Source organism: Lithobates pipiens, unplaced genomic scaffold (assembly GCF_037356315.1).
Source record: "Lithobates pipiens isolate NorthernLeopardFrog02 unplaced genomic scaffold, aLitPip1_a1.2 Scaffold_10, whole genome shotgun sequence".
Lineage (NCBI taxonomy): Eukaryota > Metazoa > Chordata > Amphibia > Anura > Ranidae > Lithobates > Lithobates pipiens.
Genome location: NW_027507686.1, coordinates 92611 through 109751, shown reverse-complemented (window position 1 = coordinate 109751; position 17141 = coordinate 92611). Strand labels below are relative to the sequence as shown.

Genomic DNA, 17141 nt, shown 5'->3' with positions numbered 1-17141 from the left:
TATTTGCAGGGGTGACATCCAACAACACAGTCTCTCGTATGGGAACAGAGGGCGGGGTGAAGAGCTCAGGCACCTTGAATTGCAGACATAACAGAGTCTCTAATACCACCCAGAGAGTAGCCACTCGCAGCTGGGCGCTTCGCGGCTGAACAGATCTCTAGCCAGAGATTATGGCAGTCAGCACTTTGATCCAGAACTTGTGAAATCTCTGACCTTGAATAAGTTGTAACAGAAAGTGATCAGGAACCTTTTTCCTCAGTACCCGGAACGTTCTCTGTCTCCTTGGCAGTACTAAAAGTGTGGATTCCTCAATGTCCTTCACAACTCAGTATCCAGGCACTTCTCATGGTGCCACTTGCCGGCCCTCCTCCGAAGAGTCCTCCCCCGGTCACTTCCACGAGCTGTGGTGCCCCTCCAAGCTGAGAGCACACCCGGACACCCGGACACCCTGAATCCTCCCTCAGTTACTGCGCCTCGGACCAGCCGGTTCCAAGACACGGGGACAGACAGATCCTCACCCCAGACCAGGCGGGTCTATTGGGGTCAGCCAACTGAAGCATGGTGTGGAGCAACAAACGCTCCCGTGACCTGGACCCCTCGCAGGGCTGCCCCGGTCCAGAATCAGGAACAGACCGCTGGGGCCTCACGAACAACCTGAAACATGTGACTTCAACATCTTAAGTACCCTCCCCCAGACTCCTCAGCGGGGCCCGGCGCACCCACTGATTGGCTCCGAGGAACGCTGATACCCAAAACGTCCAACCAGGCCTGGTTCTGACTTGTCATGTGCCCCTCACTGTACACAAGACCCGGCAGAGCTCTAACACAGCCCAGCCAGACTGAGGCCAAAGTTACACCCACACAATCAACCCTCAGAACCCCACTACTGTTCTGAGGCAAAAACTACATTTACACATGAATGACACTGTCCAAAATCTCACCACTAAACTTGCCTCCCCCTCCCATACTTGTCTCCTCCTCCCATGCTCGTCTCCTCCTCCCATACTTGTCTCCTCCTCCCATGTTCGTCTCCTCCTCCCATACTTGGCTCCTCCTCCCATGCTCGTCTCCTCCTCCCATGCTTGTCTCCTCCTCCCATACCTGTCTCCTCCTCCTATGCTCGTCTCCTCCTCCTATACTTTTCTCCTCCTCCCATGCTCGTCTCCTCTTCCCATGCTCGTCTCCTCCTCCCATACTGGGCTCCTTCTCCCATGCTCATCTTCTCCTCCCATACTTGGCTCCTCCTCCCATGCTCGTCTCCTCCTCCCATACTCGTCTCCTCTTCCCATGCTCGTCTCCTCCTCCCATACTCGTCTCCTCTTCCCATGCTCGTCTCCTCTTTCCATGCTCGTCTCCTCCTCCCATACTCATCTCCTCCTCCCATGCTTGTCTCCTCCTCCCATGCTCATCTTCTCCTCCCATGCTTGTCTCCTCCTCCCATGCTCATCTTCTCCTCCCATACTTGGCTCCTCCTCCCATGCTCGTCTCCTCCTCTCATACTCGTCTCCTCTTCCTATGCTCATCTCCTCCTCCCATACTCGTCTCCTCTTCCCATGCTTGTCTCCTCCTCCCATGCTCGTCTCCTCCTCCCATACTTGTCTCCTCCTCCCATGCTCGTCTCCTCCTCCCATACTTGTCTCCTCCTCCCATGCTCGTCTCCTCCTCCCATACTTGTCTCCTCCTCCCATGATTGTCTCCTCCTCCCATACCGGGCTCCTTCTCCCATGCTCATCTTCTCCTCCCATACTTGTCTCCTCCTCCCATGCTCGTCTCCTCCTCCCATGCTCGTCTCCTCCTTCCATACTTGTCTCCTCCTCCTATACTTGTCTCCTCCTCCCATGCTTGTCTCCTCCTCCCATACCGGGCTCCTTCTCCCATGCTCATCTTCTCCTCCCATACTTGGCGCCTCCTCCCATGCTCGTCTCCTCCTCCCATGCTTGTCTCCTCCTCCCATACCTGTCTCCTCCTCCTATGCTCGTCTCCTCCTCCCATGCTCGTCTCCTCTTCCCATGCTCGTCTCCTCCTCCCATACTTGTCTCCTCCTCCCGTGCTCGTCTCCTCCTCCCATGCTCGCCTCCTCCTCCCATACTGGGCTCCTTCTCCAATGCTCATCTTCTCCTCCCATACTTGGCTCCTCCTCCCATGCTCGTCTCCTCCTCCCATACTCGTCTCCTCTTCCCATGCTCGTCTCCTCCTCCCATGCTTGTCTCCTCCTCCCATGCTCATCTTCTCCTCCCATACTTGGCTCCTCCTCCCATGCTTGTCTCCTCCTCCCATGCTCATCTTCTCCTCCCATACTTGGCTCCTCCTCCCATGCTCGTCTCCTCCTCTCATACTCGTCTCCTCCTCCCATACTCGTCTCCTCTTCCCATGCTTGTCTCCTCCTCCCATACTTGTCTCCTCCTCCCATACTTGTCTCCTCCTCCTATACTGGGCTCCTCCTCCCATGCTCGTCTCCTCCTCCAATGCTTTTCTCCTCCTCCCATGCTTGTTCATCCTCCTATACTGGGCTCCTCCTCCCATGCTTGTCTCCTCCCCCATGCTCGTCTCATCCTCCCATACTGGTCTCCTCCTCCAATGCTTTTCTCCTCCTCCCATGCTCGTCTCCTCCTCCCATACTTGTCTCTGCCTCTCATACTCATCTCCAGGATTTCTCCAGAGCCTCTCCCATCCTCTGGAACTCACTACCATCTCTGGTCCGGCTATACCCTACTCTTCTACCTTCAGGTGATCCCTGAAAGCTCATCTCTTCAGGAAAGCCCATCACATCTCCAACTCATCTCCTATCCGTTCATTCCCCACAGCTACAACCTTGTGTACCACCTGCCCCACCCTATTAGATTGTAAGCTCTTCTTAGCAGGGTCCCCCTAATCCTCTTGTATTTAATTGTATTGTAAAGAGTTGGCGCTACATAAATATGATAATATAATAGTATATGATGGTACAATAATAATAATAATATGTCTTCTGTATTATCCCGTAACGTCATCTTTTATATTTCACTCGTCATTGTATTCTGCGATCACATGACATATATAAGGGGAATCCCCGCCCCCTGTACAATCCCGCCCCGCCCATTTCCTAGTCACATGGAACCCGAGGAATGTACCAATCCCCCCCCCGATGGAACATTCCATGTGGCCGGTCACGTGGTAACTTTTACCCGCGAAATCCGAGTTCCCGGCAAGCTGACCGAGCGAAAGCAGCCAATGAGAGCGCAGCTCTTGCGGTGACGTCACCCGGCGGAGAGGTGACCCGGGGTCGGTGGGCGGCGCTCCTCAGTGCGGTGTATTCGGTGGAGAAGTTCGCTGATCGGCAGACATGGCGCAAACTCGGGTCACTCAGTTCTTCGGGCAGCGGAAGAGGGCGGCCGAGGGGCCCCTGGAGGGGAAGATCCGACCCGAGACCCGGAGACACAAACTGGAGAGAACCCCCGAGAGACCGACCGATATCGGAACCGGGACACCCCCATCACCGGGCGGGGAGAGGAGGAGGAGGAGCCGCCCCGACATCCACCGACCGGACAGGAGCGCCAAGAAGAGGCTCCGCCTACCGGAGGTGAGACCGCTGAGACCCCCCCCTCACTACCGAGACCCCCCCACCCCCCAATACTCCCCCTCACCACGGAGACCCCCATCCCCTCCCCAATACTGCCCCCCCCCCACCACTGAGACCGCCCCATCCCCTCCCCAATACTGCCCCCACACGCCCACTACTGAGACTGCCCAATCCCCTCCCCCAATACTACACCCCACCACCACTGAGATCCCCATCTACTAATACCACTACCCCCCCCCCCCACATACTGCCACCATCTCCCCCCCCCCCCATCTACCACCCCCCCCCCCCCCACTGAGTCCCTACCTGACTCACTACCACTACTCCCCACCACTGAGCCCCCCACTACTACCACCTCACCACTGAGCCCCTCTATTACCCCCCCACTACTATGAACACTCTCATCTCCCCCCCCCCCCCTGCCCCTTTCAGTACTACTCCCATCACCCCCCCCCCCCACACTAATAATACACCATCACTCCGCTACCACCCCCATCCTCCCCCCATCACTGTTAATCCCCCCCCAACACTTAGTACTAACCCCACCATCCTTATCCAGTATTACTACCCGCACCGTCCTCCACTACCCCCCCACCACACTAATACTACCACCCCCCCCCCCCCCCCCGGCACCCTGTGCACTCCTACTCCCATTGTCCACTTCCATCCCCCGCTACTCTTCTGCTACTCCCATTAGACGAGCGCCAGAAAGAAGCTCTGCCATGTGACCGGCGCCAACGTTCAATTCTATTACATAGACATCGATCGTCCGACTTCAAGTGGCATCGCGGCTTTGTGCCAAATGTTTGGTATAAAGAAGTTCTCTGAAGCTAAAATCTGTGCCCCCCCCCCCCCATGCACCCGCAGCTCACAACATCCTCCCCTTACATGTGAGATCGCGGCTCTGGACAGCGCGATCCGCGTTCCAAGGAGCGAACGTAACCGGCAGTAACCGCCTGATTCAAGCTCCAATGCTGATCGCACTGTCCACATCTTACGTGTAAGAGGAAGACATTGTGAGGTGCGGGCGCATGGGGGAGGGGCACCGAGGCCACACCCCACAACTTCTTTATACAAACGATTGCACCGATGACACGTTGTAGAATCTTCAATCTCACAATAGAAGGAGGCCCTCGGGAGACTTGGGACTACCCCGAGATTTCCATTCATATCTGACTTCAATGGGATTCCAGGCTTTGCCTCAAGTCACATGACTGGAAGGGGCCGAATACGGGGTCCGACCTCCCTCCCCACCCCTATCCCTTGCTCTGCCACCTTCCACCATTCACCAAGTCACTTTTTCTGTTTTAGAGTGTCAGCCCATGTGCCAAGCCAGAGATGACGGTGTGTGTGACCCCGCCCCCACTGGGGAAGAAGATGAAGGATTTGGTGAATGTCTCCCTCTCCCCCAACAATCTCCTGAAGAGTGAGCGCCCCCTGGTGACCGATGTCAAGGTGAACATTTTCTACAAATCTTTCTTCTATTCCCTACAATCTCCAACCCCCACAGCAGGCGCGTCAGTGGGACGGTCCATTCTGCGGGGGGAGGGGGGTGTGCGTCAGTGGGACTGTCCATTTTGCGGGGGGGGGGGGGTACGTCAGTGGGACTGTCCATTTTGCGGGGGGGGGGGGTACGTCAGTGGGACGGTCCATTTTGCGGGGGGGGGGGTACGTCAGTGGGACGGTCCATTTTGCGGGGGGGGGGTACGTCAGTGGGACGGTCCATTTTGCGGGGGGGGTACGTCAGTGGGACTGTCCATTTTGCGGGGGGGGGGGTACGTCAGTGGGACGGTCCATTTTGCGGGGGGGGGGGGGTACGTCAGTGGGACGGTCCATTTTGCGGGGGGGGGGGGGTACGTCAGTGGGACGGTCCATTTTGCGGGGGGGGGGGTACGTCAGTGGGACGGTCCATTTTGCGGGGGGGGTGGTACGTCAGTGGGACGGTCCATTTTGCGGGGGGGGGGGGGTACGTCAGTGGGACGGTCCATTTTGCGGGGGGGGGGGGTACGTCAGTGGGACGGTCCATTTTGCGGGGGGGGGGGGGTACGTCAGTGGGACGGTCCATTTTGCGGGGGGGGGGGTACGTCAGTGGGACGGTCCATTTTGCGGGGGGGGGGTACGTCAGTGGGACGGTCCATTTTGCGGGGGGGGGGGGTACGTCAGTGGGACGGTCCATTTTGCGGGGGGGGGGTACGTCAGTGGGACGGTCCATTTTGCGGGGGGGGGGGGGTACGTCAGTGGGACGGTCCATTTTGCGGGGGGGGGGGGTACGTCAGTGGGGCGGTCCATTTTGCGGGGGGGGGGGGGGGGTACGTCAGTGGGACGGTCCATTTTGCGAGGGGGGTACGTCAGTGGGGCGGTCCATTTTGCGGGGGGGGTACGTCAGTGGGACGGTCCATTTTGCGAGGGGGTGTACGTCAGTGGGACAGTCCATTTCTCCCCCCAGGTGTCCTGTGGTGGGATGTCGTACAATCTCATAGCTCCCCTTGGTTTTGGGGGTACATTGTATCTATCGGGGGGACAATGTTTCCATTTATTTCTTGTAGATTCCGTCACAGGAGAATTTGGTGGAGCTGAAATCTCGGCTGCAGAAAATTCAGGAGATTTCTCAGAAGTTGAAACTCCCCGCTGCGCCTGCAGAGGAGAAAGTCTCAGTCACCGACCTGAAAGCAAAACTCCGCCGGGTTCAGGACCTGGAATATAAGATCAGAGAGAAGCGGGCCGCAGAGAAGACCGCCACCCCCGCACCTGTGGAAGAGGCAGCGAATCAGAGGTGAGATTGGGTCAGAAGGCAGGAGTGTGAGGGGGGGGGGGGAGGAGTGATGAATGTGCTGCACATGACTTGGTTACAAGCTCTGAGCTCAATGTTCGAACTCATTTTTTCAGAAGAAATGAGAAGGGTTCCCCCCTCCTTTCTGATAAGGTGACCACACCCCCTCAATGCTGTGATTGGCTGATGGCTCTGAGGGGCTTTGCCGGGACGCGGCAGTCATGGGGGGGGGGGGGGGGCTCAAGTCTCGCCGTTCAGGGAAGGCCATTGGCTTTGAGTGAGGAGTTAGTGGTTGTAAATCCACTTTTCTGACTTGTACGTATAGGGAAGCTTTATTCTAGGCTTAACTATAGGTAGTGGAAACATCTCCTAAACGGCACACATTTTTCACTTGTAGCCCGCCAAAAATTCCCACGGTGCATGCGCGGGGAAGAGGCTAAACTAAGTGCCGTTTCTTCCCTAGCCTGTACTGTTAGTCGCGGCTCGCATGCGCGGGAGTGATGTCACAGGGCTCAAGCGAATTGCAGAGCTGGAGTCCGCAGCCTGGAAGGGAGAGGGCCAGAAGATGACCGCCGCCCACACGGGACATCGCTGGATTATTTTTCAGGTAAGTGGCACATAATGGATTAGTATGCCTTTCATACTAGCCCATTATGCCTGTCACTTGCAGGCTGCAGCAGCGAGCAAAAGAGGAAGTAAAACTCATCAGTTTCCTTCCTCTATAAGGAGTTCTGATGGTTGGAATATGGCTGTCAGCATGACGCCCCGTCCTCATGGCTCTGGGCGGAGTGACCCCTCGCTCTGTAGGACCTCACCATCATGGTGAGGGAAGTGCTGTATTTGCCTGTAACTACCCTGGGCACAAGCGCTATGGTCATGTCTGACACCCCCCCGGCCAATGGCAGCAGGTTTCCTGTGAATCCTGGGGGGGGGGGGGGGGGGGGGGGTAGAGTGGGTGTTGCATGCTCTTGTGTCCAGCAGGGGACCTGAGTGCTGGCATTGTGGGGAGATCCTCCAGGAGAATGGGGGGGGGGGGCCTCACATAAAGGAGTGGCTCTCATTGCTGATCCTCTGTCGTCTCCTCCATGTCTGTACTGGAGCAGAACCTTCCACATCAGGAGTTCCACCTTCTTCACTGCTGAAGGAACCATCTCCCGGTTGGGTCACTTAAATGTGAGCCGTGATACCCCGGGGGCTCTCGTACCCCCCCCCCCCCAGTATTCATCACCCCTTCCCCGGGGCAAGGGCTTGGAAGAGGAGGTTATCTAACACAGGGGGGGGGGGGCCCTGCCCGTGCTATCACATGCTCCCATCCCCCGGTTGTGTCGCAGGGGGAAAAGGTTTCCCTGTCTTAGTTAGTCTGATAACGATTGTATTTGTCTCTGCGTTGTGCGGATGGAACTAAGATTGTGGCGGCGGGACGCTGGCAGGATATACATGCCGATCGTTGTGACGCTCTTCACTCATCGATCTTTTCCTCTTTCAGCGAGAAGGCTCCGGCCTATCAGCGCTTCCACACCCTCGCCCAGGACGTCCCCCCCGGCCTATCGCTGCCGTTCCGGTATAAAGTTCTGGCGGAGATGTTCAGGAGTATGGACACCATCGTAGGAATGCTCTTCAATCGATCAGAGACCATCACCTTCTCCAAAGTCAAGCAAGGGGTCCAAGATATGATGAGGAAGTAAGTGTGGGGGAGGGGTGTACTCTCTTCCATCATTGGAGGATATATCATCTAAACTTTATTTTTTATTTTTAAGGCAGTTTGAGGAGCGCAATGTGGGGCAGATAAAGACGGTCTACCCGACCGCCTACCGCTTCCGGCAGGAGAAGAACATCCCGACCTTCAAGAATGGAGCAAAGAAGACCGACTACCAGCTTACTGTGGAACCTGTCATTCCTGATGGTAAGTCTGGGGGGGGGGGTGTTTGTGGGTTTTTCTTCCCCCCCCCCCCCCCCCAGGTATAAAGATGTACAACATTCAGTGTCTGTACTGTGTAACATCCAGTAATGCTCTCACCCTGCTCTGCACATGCTCAGTTGCTCTCTAGTGAAATTTTCTGCCATTCTGCTAAGAATTGGAGCCACTAGAGGCCAGTCTGCTGACAGCATAGAGATGCTGGTCTGGGCTTCAGCAAGAAGAAACGTAAGCCATGCTGGAGGCAATATACGGCAAACACTGATTAATGTGGAAGTTCCTTACTAAAGAACGTTCCCAACGTTCCCAATAACTAAAGTTCTTTAACTTCCCTCAGACTGCAGCCATGATGGAGGGACAGTTGTGTTGGATCTGCAAGCTCCTGATTGGCTGTCACAATTTTCAGCGTCTACCACTCTGAGTGTCGGCGGCAGTTCACCCTTCAGGGTTTTTTTTCTTCTCTTACAGATGACAAGTTGGAAGGACGTCCTCAGCTGATGGCAACTCGCTTGTTGGAGCGCAGACGGGTATTTCATCGCAGGCTGACGCACATTGTGAAGCAGCACCACCAAGTATGTCCGCTGTGTCCCATCCGCTGTGTCCATGTTTAACCGCCTAACCAATCCCTTCAGTTCTGGTAAAGATGCATGTCCTTCCCCCTTCAGGCCTTCCTGGCAACCTTGAGTCCTCCATTGGTGGTTCCTGATAACCAGCTGACCCGGTGGCACCCCCGCTTTAATGTGGATGAGGTTCCCGATGTGGTCCCAGCAGAACTCCCCCAGCCCCCACAAGTGGACAAGATGAGTACGGCTCAAGAAGTGTTAAATAAAGCCAGGGGCATGATGACCCCCAAGGTGAGAACAGTTTACAATAATATCGGGGCAGTTGTGTAACTCTCAGGGCAACGAAAGTTGAAATGTGGTCCGATATATGGGTGACCCCTTCCTGTCTCCTGTGCTCCCTCTATGGTGTGTACCTTGTGGCTGAACTGTTGCTAAAACTACTTGCTTTGGGATCCACCTGCTCCTGGCCTTTGCCTGGGGGAGGGGGCATTGCTTGCTGTTTTTTCTGGTTTTAATCTGTCATTCCAATCCTATATTGTTGCAGATGGAGAAGGCTCTGGCAAACCTGGCCCTGAAGAGTGAGGAGAGCCCCTCCAAGCAGACGCCGCCCCCGCCGGAGGAGCCCAAGGCAGCACCGGCCACTTCAGGTGCTCTGAAAGGCGTGTCGCAGTCCCTCCTGGAGAGGGTAAGTACACAGATCTGCATATTAACATCCGGCTGAGGTGGGGACAGATTTGGCGATGAAGACTATTATTCCTGAACAATGGTGGTAAAGTGGAACTAAACCTGTCTTAATTTAAAAAAAAAAAAAAAAAAAAAAAAAAAATCAATTTCTGAAATCCTGGGAATACAAACGGGCATTCGCTTGCTTAAACAAATGTCCAGAGCCATAGCTGATCACATGTCCAGCACCCTGACCCTTGCAGATCGGAGGCCAAGATGGCGGCTTCCTTGGCTGAGGAGGGTTTAGTTCCGCTTTAAGAATTGGTGATCATCTCATTAAGAACTACGCTGCAGATATTTTCATGTATGTGTCTGAAGAATCGAGTGAGAAACCAGCCGCTTCCGGGGGGATTTACTAAAAACAGACCCCACTCTGCTCCAGAGATTAGTACATTACACCGTTAATGATCACTGCAATGTTTTTGGGGTGCATTGATCACAGCTGTGATCATTTGTGTTCTGTGATTGGCTACTGCTAATCACGTGATGTAGAGTGCTGTGATTGGCCCACGTACCATGTGTTAGCAGCCGTGGGGCCAATCGCAGCGTCACTCTATATGAATTGGTTTTTATTAAACTCCTGCACAACATTGAGATCACATGACTGCCGGCCGGGAGCTGTGCTGTGGGTGAGCGGCAACCAGGTCAATATTTCCCCATAGCGAAGCGCGTGGGCGACAACAGACGTCTATGTCAGAACACTTCTGGTGATTGGCGGCACGGGTTCAGTTGTTTCTCCAATCTTTTCAGATTCGGGCTAAAGAGGCGCAGAAGCTTCAGGCTGTAATGACCCGGAAGCCCCAGCAGGAAGAGCGGCTTCTCATGATTTCCAGGCTGCCGGAATTGGCGCGAATCCTCCGCAATGTGTTTGTGGCGGAAAAGAAACCGGCGCTGACGGTGGAAGTCGTGTGCAGTAAAGTCGTCTCCAGCTATCGCTCTTCCATGTCTCCAGGTGAGCCGATCTTCCAGTATTGTCCAACGGGGTCACCCATTAATCTATCCTAAGACTCTTCCCCCTAAGCCCTGCAGGGGGGGGGGGGGTTTGGGGTATGACATGCCGGGGGTGGGGGTGTGACATGCCCAGGCACGTATTTAGACTCTCTAGTTGGACCTGCTTTGCCTTACACATTTTCCCCCATTCTTTGTCCTCAGGGGAGATGGAGAAACATCTGTCATTGATGGTGGAGCTCCTCCCAGACTGGCTCTCCATCCATCCAATCAGGAAGGACACTTACTACAAACTGAACAAGACTATGGACCTGAATGTCATCCTGGAGAGACTTTCCAAGAAGCTGAAGGAGGAGGAGTCTCAGTAGCGATATTCTGACCTCATCATGATGTCATTTGTTTACATTGGACTCGGTTTTTCCAGAGAAGTGTGCAATCACTTTACATGAAGCGGATTTGGGGATCCCTGAGAAGGCTTTGTTTTCATTTCTCACTTTGTCTGCCCGTTCTGACGATCTGATTTTATCGTGGAATTTTTATTTTTTATTCAGGTTTTGAAAATTGCACATTTCTCAAAGTTTGGAGTTAAGGAACCAATCAGGAATGGGCAATGCTGGACCTTTTACCTCGATGTCTCCTCCCGTCAGATTGGTGTGGCCCCCAATGGGGACTTTTATTTTGGCGAATCGCGGTACAGCGGTGTTTGTGTGTCCTTTTTTTTTTTTTTTTTTTTTTTTACTTGCTGATTGTTCATATTGGGAGGGGGAAGGGTTTCTTTTATATCAAGCAAATGTTTCCATTTTCCAGTTTTGGATTAAACGAATTTGCATTACATTTAGCTCGCAGTTGTGATTGTTGCACCATACAGGGGCAGGGGGGATGGGTGGGTGTTATTTGCACTTGTTACTAAAAAAATCTGAATGCTCTGGTCAGTGTGCTGGGAAATCCTCACATTGAGGGGGGGTCTTCTCAGACTGAAGGCTCTCTGGGGGGGAGGATGTGAGGTTGGATGCCGCTAGTTCCTCCCACACCACTTCTTGCTGTGATTGGTTCGGCTGTCATGCTTTGTAAAGGTTTTATACAGATCACCCCAATCCTCTTCTGGGGTCCCTCGCTGGTACTCCTAACTCCTGCAGAGTGCCCCCAATAGCAAGCCACTTCCAATGAGGGCGTGCGTAAGTGTCTGTTTTTATCAGAGGAGCCGAGTTCTTGATCTCCATAAACTGGTACACATGAGAGGACATGTTCTCATTACAGACGCGCGCGCGTACAGTCACCTCTGCAGGGGTGCTAGGGGGAGAAACGGCCGAGCGCTCTGCTTCTCTGCACAGGCTGAAATGGACAGGAAAAATACAATGTGGTTTATCCAGTAATATATGATTTGTATCCATAAAGAGACCAGAAGGAGCGACCTGACCAGTGATGGATGATAGACAAGTCAGACACCAAATCTGGTGCTGCGACACGTCTACCATAGTCCAATAACCTTCTCTGGTAAGGAGTCGGATATAAGAACCGTCTATTAAGTCCCAACCAATCAGAATAATAGATTATTTCTTATACAACTTGTCACAAATGCCCCGGGGGTGGAAGGAACTTTTCTTCCCATGGTGTGGGAGAATACCAAGAGAAGGCCTCTATGGTGACTGAATTTATAGATGACACATTTGACCTTCCTAATATAGCTCCCCCTTGTGTTGCCTCTTGGGAACTTTTGAACAAGAGGAGTTGGATGTGTATAAATTATTCCTTGGGATCCTCTATTTTGCAGTATGGAAGCTCATTGCTAGGAGGTGGAGAGAGATGGATAGAGAGAGATATAGATATCTATCTATATCTATGGGATGCACCGAATGGGTTTTTTGGTGCCGATACCGAAAATGAAAAATACACTAGGCCGAAAACCGAAACAGCACCGATACCGAAAATGACTGTTTTAAAAAAAATATTTTTATACAGGAGGTGGTCAGAGACTGGGGGCACGGTACAGGAGGCATCCCCCATTGCAGCCAGTGTGCCCCATTGCAGCCAGCCTGTGCACTGTGTGCAGGGAAGAGGGCCGCCTCCGCCGCCTGTTTGATCACAGCGCCGGGAACATCACAGCTTTCATTTCAATAGCTGTGTGTTCCCGGCCGCGCGCCGTCACACGCAGCCCCTCCCCCTTGTCCGGGCACTTTGATAGACCATCCGTCCAATCCTGCGGATGATCTGTCTAAGTGCCTGGACAAGGGGGAGGGGCTGTGTGTGACGGCACGCGGCCGGGAACACACAGCTATTGAAATGAAAGCTGTGATGTTCCCAGCGCTGTGATCAAAGAGGTGGCGGAGGCGGCTCTCCTGCGCTATACACCCCCCCCCCCCCCCCCATGATGGGCATCACCAGGGGTGGGGGGGCAGAGCCACACCCTATTTTCGGCTCCATTATCGGCCGTTTTTCTCTTTCGGCAAATTGCTGAATAGGGCATTTTTGGCCGCTATGTTTCGGTGGCCGAAATTTCGGTGCATCACTAATTGCATAATATATATATATATATATATATATATATATATATATATAATTAGTGTGTGTGTGTATATATAATATAAATTTTCTCTCTATTGAGATGTGGTTGAAGGTAGTAAATGTTGACGTTCTTTTACATGATATGAGGTCCGGGGTTCCCCCACAAGGTATAGGAAGGTGTGATTTCGGTGGGTAGACCCGAAAGAAAAGCTGGAGGAAGATGCGGATCACTGATTGGTTGAGGGGAAGGTAACTGTTTGTGTTTTCTATTTCTAGGCCTTAACCGAAGCTTAGGGATGAAGGTGCTATGATATAAAGGATGGGATTCCGGAGCAACATAGATTTATGTATATAGTTGTTATGCAAGGGGAAGGGTAGTGAGCTCCTTGTTCTCCGGGATTTGGAGGACCTTGTGGGGGGGGGGGGGGGGGGATGGGGGAGTTTGATATCCTATTGTTGTCAAAGGCTTGGGGCAAACTGTCTTCTGGGTTCTTAATTTAAAAAAATACACACACGCACACGCGCATATATATATCAGACCTCGGACATGGGACCAGGATAAGAATCTTCTATGGCTGGTAGCGCTGGCCTCCTTGGCTGGTTGTATTTGACATATATACTGTTTCCATGCCTGTTATTTACTTATTTGACACTATGGTGTCCGTTTATGAAGAAGTGATCAGTGGAGATCCAGAGGATATATAAACAAGAGATAATCAGGGGAGAAGTGTTTGAACTTGTTCTCCCGCCGATTATCTCTGCACACTGAGAAGCCTCATTGAATGACACAGTAACGGTCACTTTATGAAGCTGCGATCTCAGCGCTTCACTGGTGATCTGTCAGAATTCACACTCCCCGATTCACCAGCTCAGAGGTGGAGAACCGGGGAGTGAAGAGAGAATCTGGGGGGATCTGAGGAGGAAAGAGGAAGATAATTAACTTCCTTATGCCTCATTCAGACCCCCCAACACTGTAACCATGTCCCCCCTGTCATATTTATGTGTATATGTATATATAAAAAATGTGTGTGTGTGTGTGTGTGTGTATATACATGTATGTATAATGTCTGTGTGTGTGTGTGTGTATACATGTATATATTATGTAGGGGGACTCTTTATTTCACTAACATTGATCACACCGTGTGTCAGTGTATTGAGCTGTGATAATTTATCACTGCTTAATAAATTGACATCTGTGTGTATCTGTGAATTTCTAGTACTGTAATCTCGTAAAGTCTCACGAGATTCCAGTATTAGGGGCCGTTCTCCAGAGTTAAAAGCGTTTGTAGATCGCTTCACTCCTCCAAGGGTGACACGATCTACTCCGCTTCATAAAGTGGTACACAGAGGAGAAAGATCTCCTATGTGAATGCCGGAGAATGAAGCATTGAATAGATTTCACTGCTTCATAAAAGGACACCTTTTGTATGCTAATAATTATATTTTATGTGTAGCGGCGGCTCCTGAAGAGCACCCACTATGTGTTTTTCAAAGTTAAAACTTTATCCAAACTACAGTTTGTTTTGGGTCTAGTTGTCTAAATTTAACTTCTGTGTCAGTCTGACTGGACTGTGAGATAGTAACATGATGGGAAAAGGGGAGGGGGAAATTTTGGGACTTTAAATGAGGTCATAGCCTCCATCCCTATAAGATATAAAATTAAAAACAAGAGCTAAGCGGGACTTTAAATGAAGTACGGGGTCTTTTATTGAAAAAAAAGGGAGAAATATTGTTATGCGATTATATGATGCGACAAAATTACATGTATATTAAAGAGGTGCACAGACAGACACATTATTAACATTGACATTTTGTTTTATATAATCTTACTGACCAATACAGAGTAGGTTATAAAAGCGCACCTCCATTATATACATAAGACAACCAAATATGGAAATAAATTAAACAAATAATACAATGTAGGCAACAACTTTGAATCTATGACTTCTTGGTTGTTGCAGTGGATTAGTAAAGAAAAAAACAACATAGTTGATGCAATTTTTCAAGAATTGATGCTAGTTGAAATTGGGGTACCAAAATACACGGCGATTATTGGCTCTACGCGTTTCGTGGCTTACTACCGCTCGTCAGGAGCAAGCTCGTGATTGGTCTGAAAATACAGAGTAGTGGTAAATTAATGTTTGCAATGATGGAACATGGGGAGATTGAAATACCCCTACCTAGTGGTCACTTACACATAGCCATGCAGTCAAAAGTGCAGCGCCGAAAGCCTAGGCACCCAAAGCGATGATACGGGAGTTGAGGAGGCCCATCCAAGGGCGAGGAGGCCCACAGAATGCACACACAGGCAACCACCGGAACAACAAGGGCGTTTAGTAAGTGAAAACTAATATGGAAATATAAAACTGAGCCTAATGGGTGAAAAAATGCATGGTAAGAACTACAGATAATCTGAGAATTGTGAAAGAAAAATGCGTTGAAAAAAGAAAATGTTGGGGTGGATGTGTGATGAGTGTAGGAGAGGGTTAGCATGGGAAAGGGGGGGAGGGGGAAGAGGGCGGAAGAAAAAGTGGCTGTGTATGACATGACCCAGTCTGAATGCCAGGTGACAGAGTGAGTAGTGACAGAAAAAAGTAAAGAAAGAGGGACATATGGATTGATTGTGCAAAAATACCTTGTGTGTGGAAAAAACGCGAAAACAAGGGGTGACAGTGTATGGTAGGTGAATAGCCCCAGTTGTTCCGGTCCCGCCTGCCGCCGCCAACCATGGATACAGCCAAACCGCCGTCTGGGGGCCCCCAGCGTCACACACTCAAGGACACCAAATGGAAGAGTGAGCAATGCCAGACCCGGGATATATACACACTCCGAGTCAGCGTCCACACCCACACTCCAGGTGAAATGAGGATGTAAATCAACCTAGCCTGAAAGGCGGCACCCATAACAGTGATGCCGTACAAACGGTGGTGAAAGTGTGACGCCGATACGCAGTGGGTGAACGCGTGAGATGTTCAGCCTGGTCACAGGGGGCGCTGTCTCTGGTGGCAGACATGGAACTATGGTCTGGTCAGGCACTTGAGTTACTCTTTCAGAGCCGGGTCAGGGGGAGTGGCCCTCTCGCTGTGCCCTCTGGGAGAGGGTATTTAAGATGCGGACATCACGTGGTTCGGGGTTCCGGTCCAGTATGCTGTGCTGATTACATGGTCCCGGTCCTCCTGACCAGCCCCCAGGAAGGCTATGGCCTGGGGTGCGGATCCACCCCACTTTAATGCCTCGGGGCTGGCTAGCCCAAGGCATGGAAACTAGAGGAGGATTCTGAGGTGGTTGGGTGCCGTCTCCGGTTCAGGAGAGACCCACTGAACTTCGAGCATTCCAGGGGAGGACTCTTAGAGGAAGACCACGAGTGAGTTTGGATTTCTTAACAAGAGCCTGGAAGGGCCGAAGTAACAGAGAATCCGGTCTTGTGAATATCACCAAGTGGGCTGAAAGATCCAGGAATCCTACAAGTGTTCTACAGCTTAGTTGCAGTCGGGTGCTGCCGCCTCCATTGCGGGTACAGGAACCCCATAGTGTAGCATTACGGCTTCATGCTGGGTCCCTACTGTGCATGCGCGAGGCACCACTGTGCTCTCCTACTGCCCCAGCGGCATGTGAAGGAGGCCAAGCTGCTGACGTAATGCGCCTCGGGCAGGATTTCCGGAAGTGGGGACAGGGTACCTGACAAAGACATTGCGGGGAATAAACCCCTCCCCCTCTGGGTGATCTCTGTACATTGTAGGAAATAAACCCCTCCCCCCTCTGGGTGATCTCTGTACATTGCAGGGATTGTAACAAACTTTGTTGCAGATTGCAACTTTTTGTTAGTAGAAATAGCTGTTCCTCTGTGTCCATGTCCAGAGTAAATGTGAATGGACGTGACTTTATAATTATCAATCAGCTGCTGCACATGCAAGGCTCTAATGAGGAAAGTGGCAGGGTCTGCATACCTTTAGACGTGATTTACCTTTGTAACTTGTATCTCAGTGCAGACTTCTGGGAAAATCAGTGAGCCAATCACGCAAGCAGGAAATGACATTGTCTGGGGGGCGCTCCGTATACCATCTGTGTACAGAGCGCCTCCAGGTGGCCACCATTTTTTTTTTTTACGGAAATTACAGCGGCTGCAGATTGAAAAGGAAAGAGAATTTTTAGTAACATTCA

The 17141-nt window shown here is 51.8% G+C and overlaps 1 protein-coding gene across 1 annotated transcript; it reads left to right on the top strand.

Annotated features, from left to right (window-relative positions):
* Positions 1-3200: 3200 nt before the first annotated feature.
* CDT1 (chromatin licensing and DNA replication factor 1) lies at positions 3201-11312 on the top strand. The gene is made up of 10 exons (XM_077450364.1): positions 3201-3559; positions 4871-5014; positions 6106-6332; positions 7816-8010; positions 8087-8232; positions 8713-8816; positions 8910-9098; positions 9352-9492; positions 10281-10482; positions 10683-11312. Exons 1-10 carry the CDS (start codon positions 3323-3325, stop codon positions 10844-10846), a joined length of 1749 nt encoding a protein of 582 aa, XP_077306490.1. The 5' UTR covers positions 3201-3322; the 3' UTR covers positions 10847-11312.
* The last annotated feature ends 5829 nt before the right edge of the window (positions 11313-17141 follow it).

Bases quoted from the DNA above. Each gene is read 5' to 3' on its own strand.
- CDT1 (XM_077450364.1), top strand. From the start codon at position 3,323: ATGGCGCAAACTCGGGTCACTCAGTTCTTCGGGCAGCGGAAGAGGGCG. The intron at 3,560-4,870 runs GTGAGACCGCTG...TTTCTGTTTTAG, and splicing joins AGAGGCTCCGCCTACCGGAG to AGTGTCAGCCCATGTGCCAA. The intron at 8,233-8,712 runs GTAAGTCTGGGG...CTTCTCTTACAG, and splicing joins GGAACCTGTCATTCCTGATG to ATGACAAGTTGGAAGGACGT.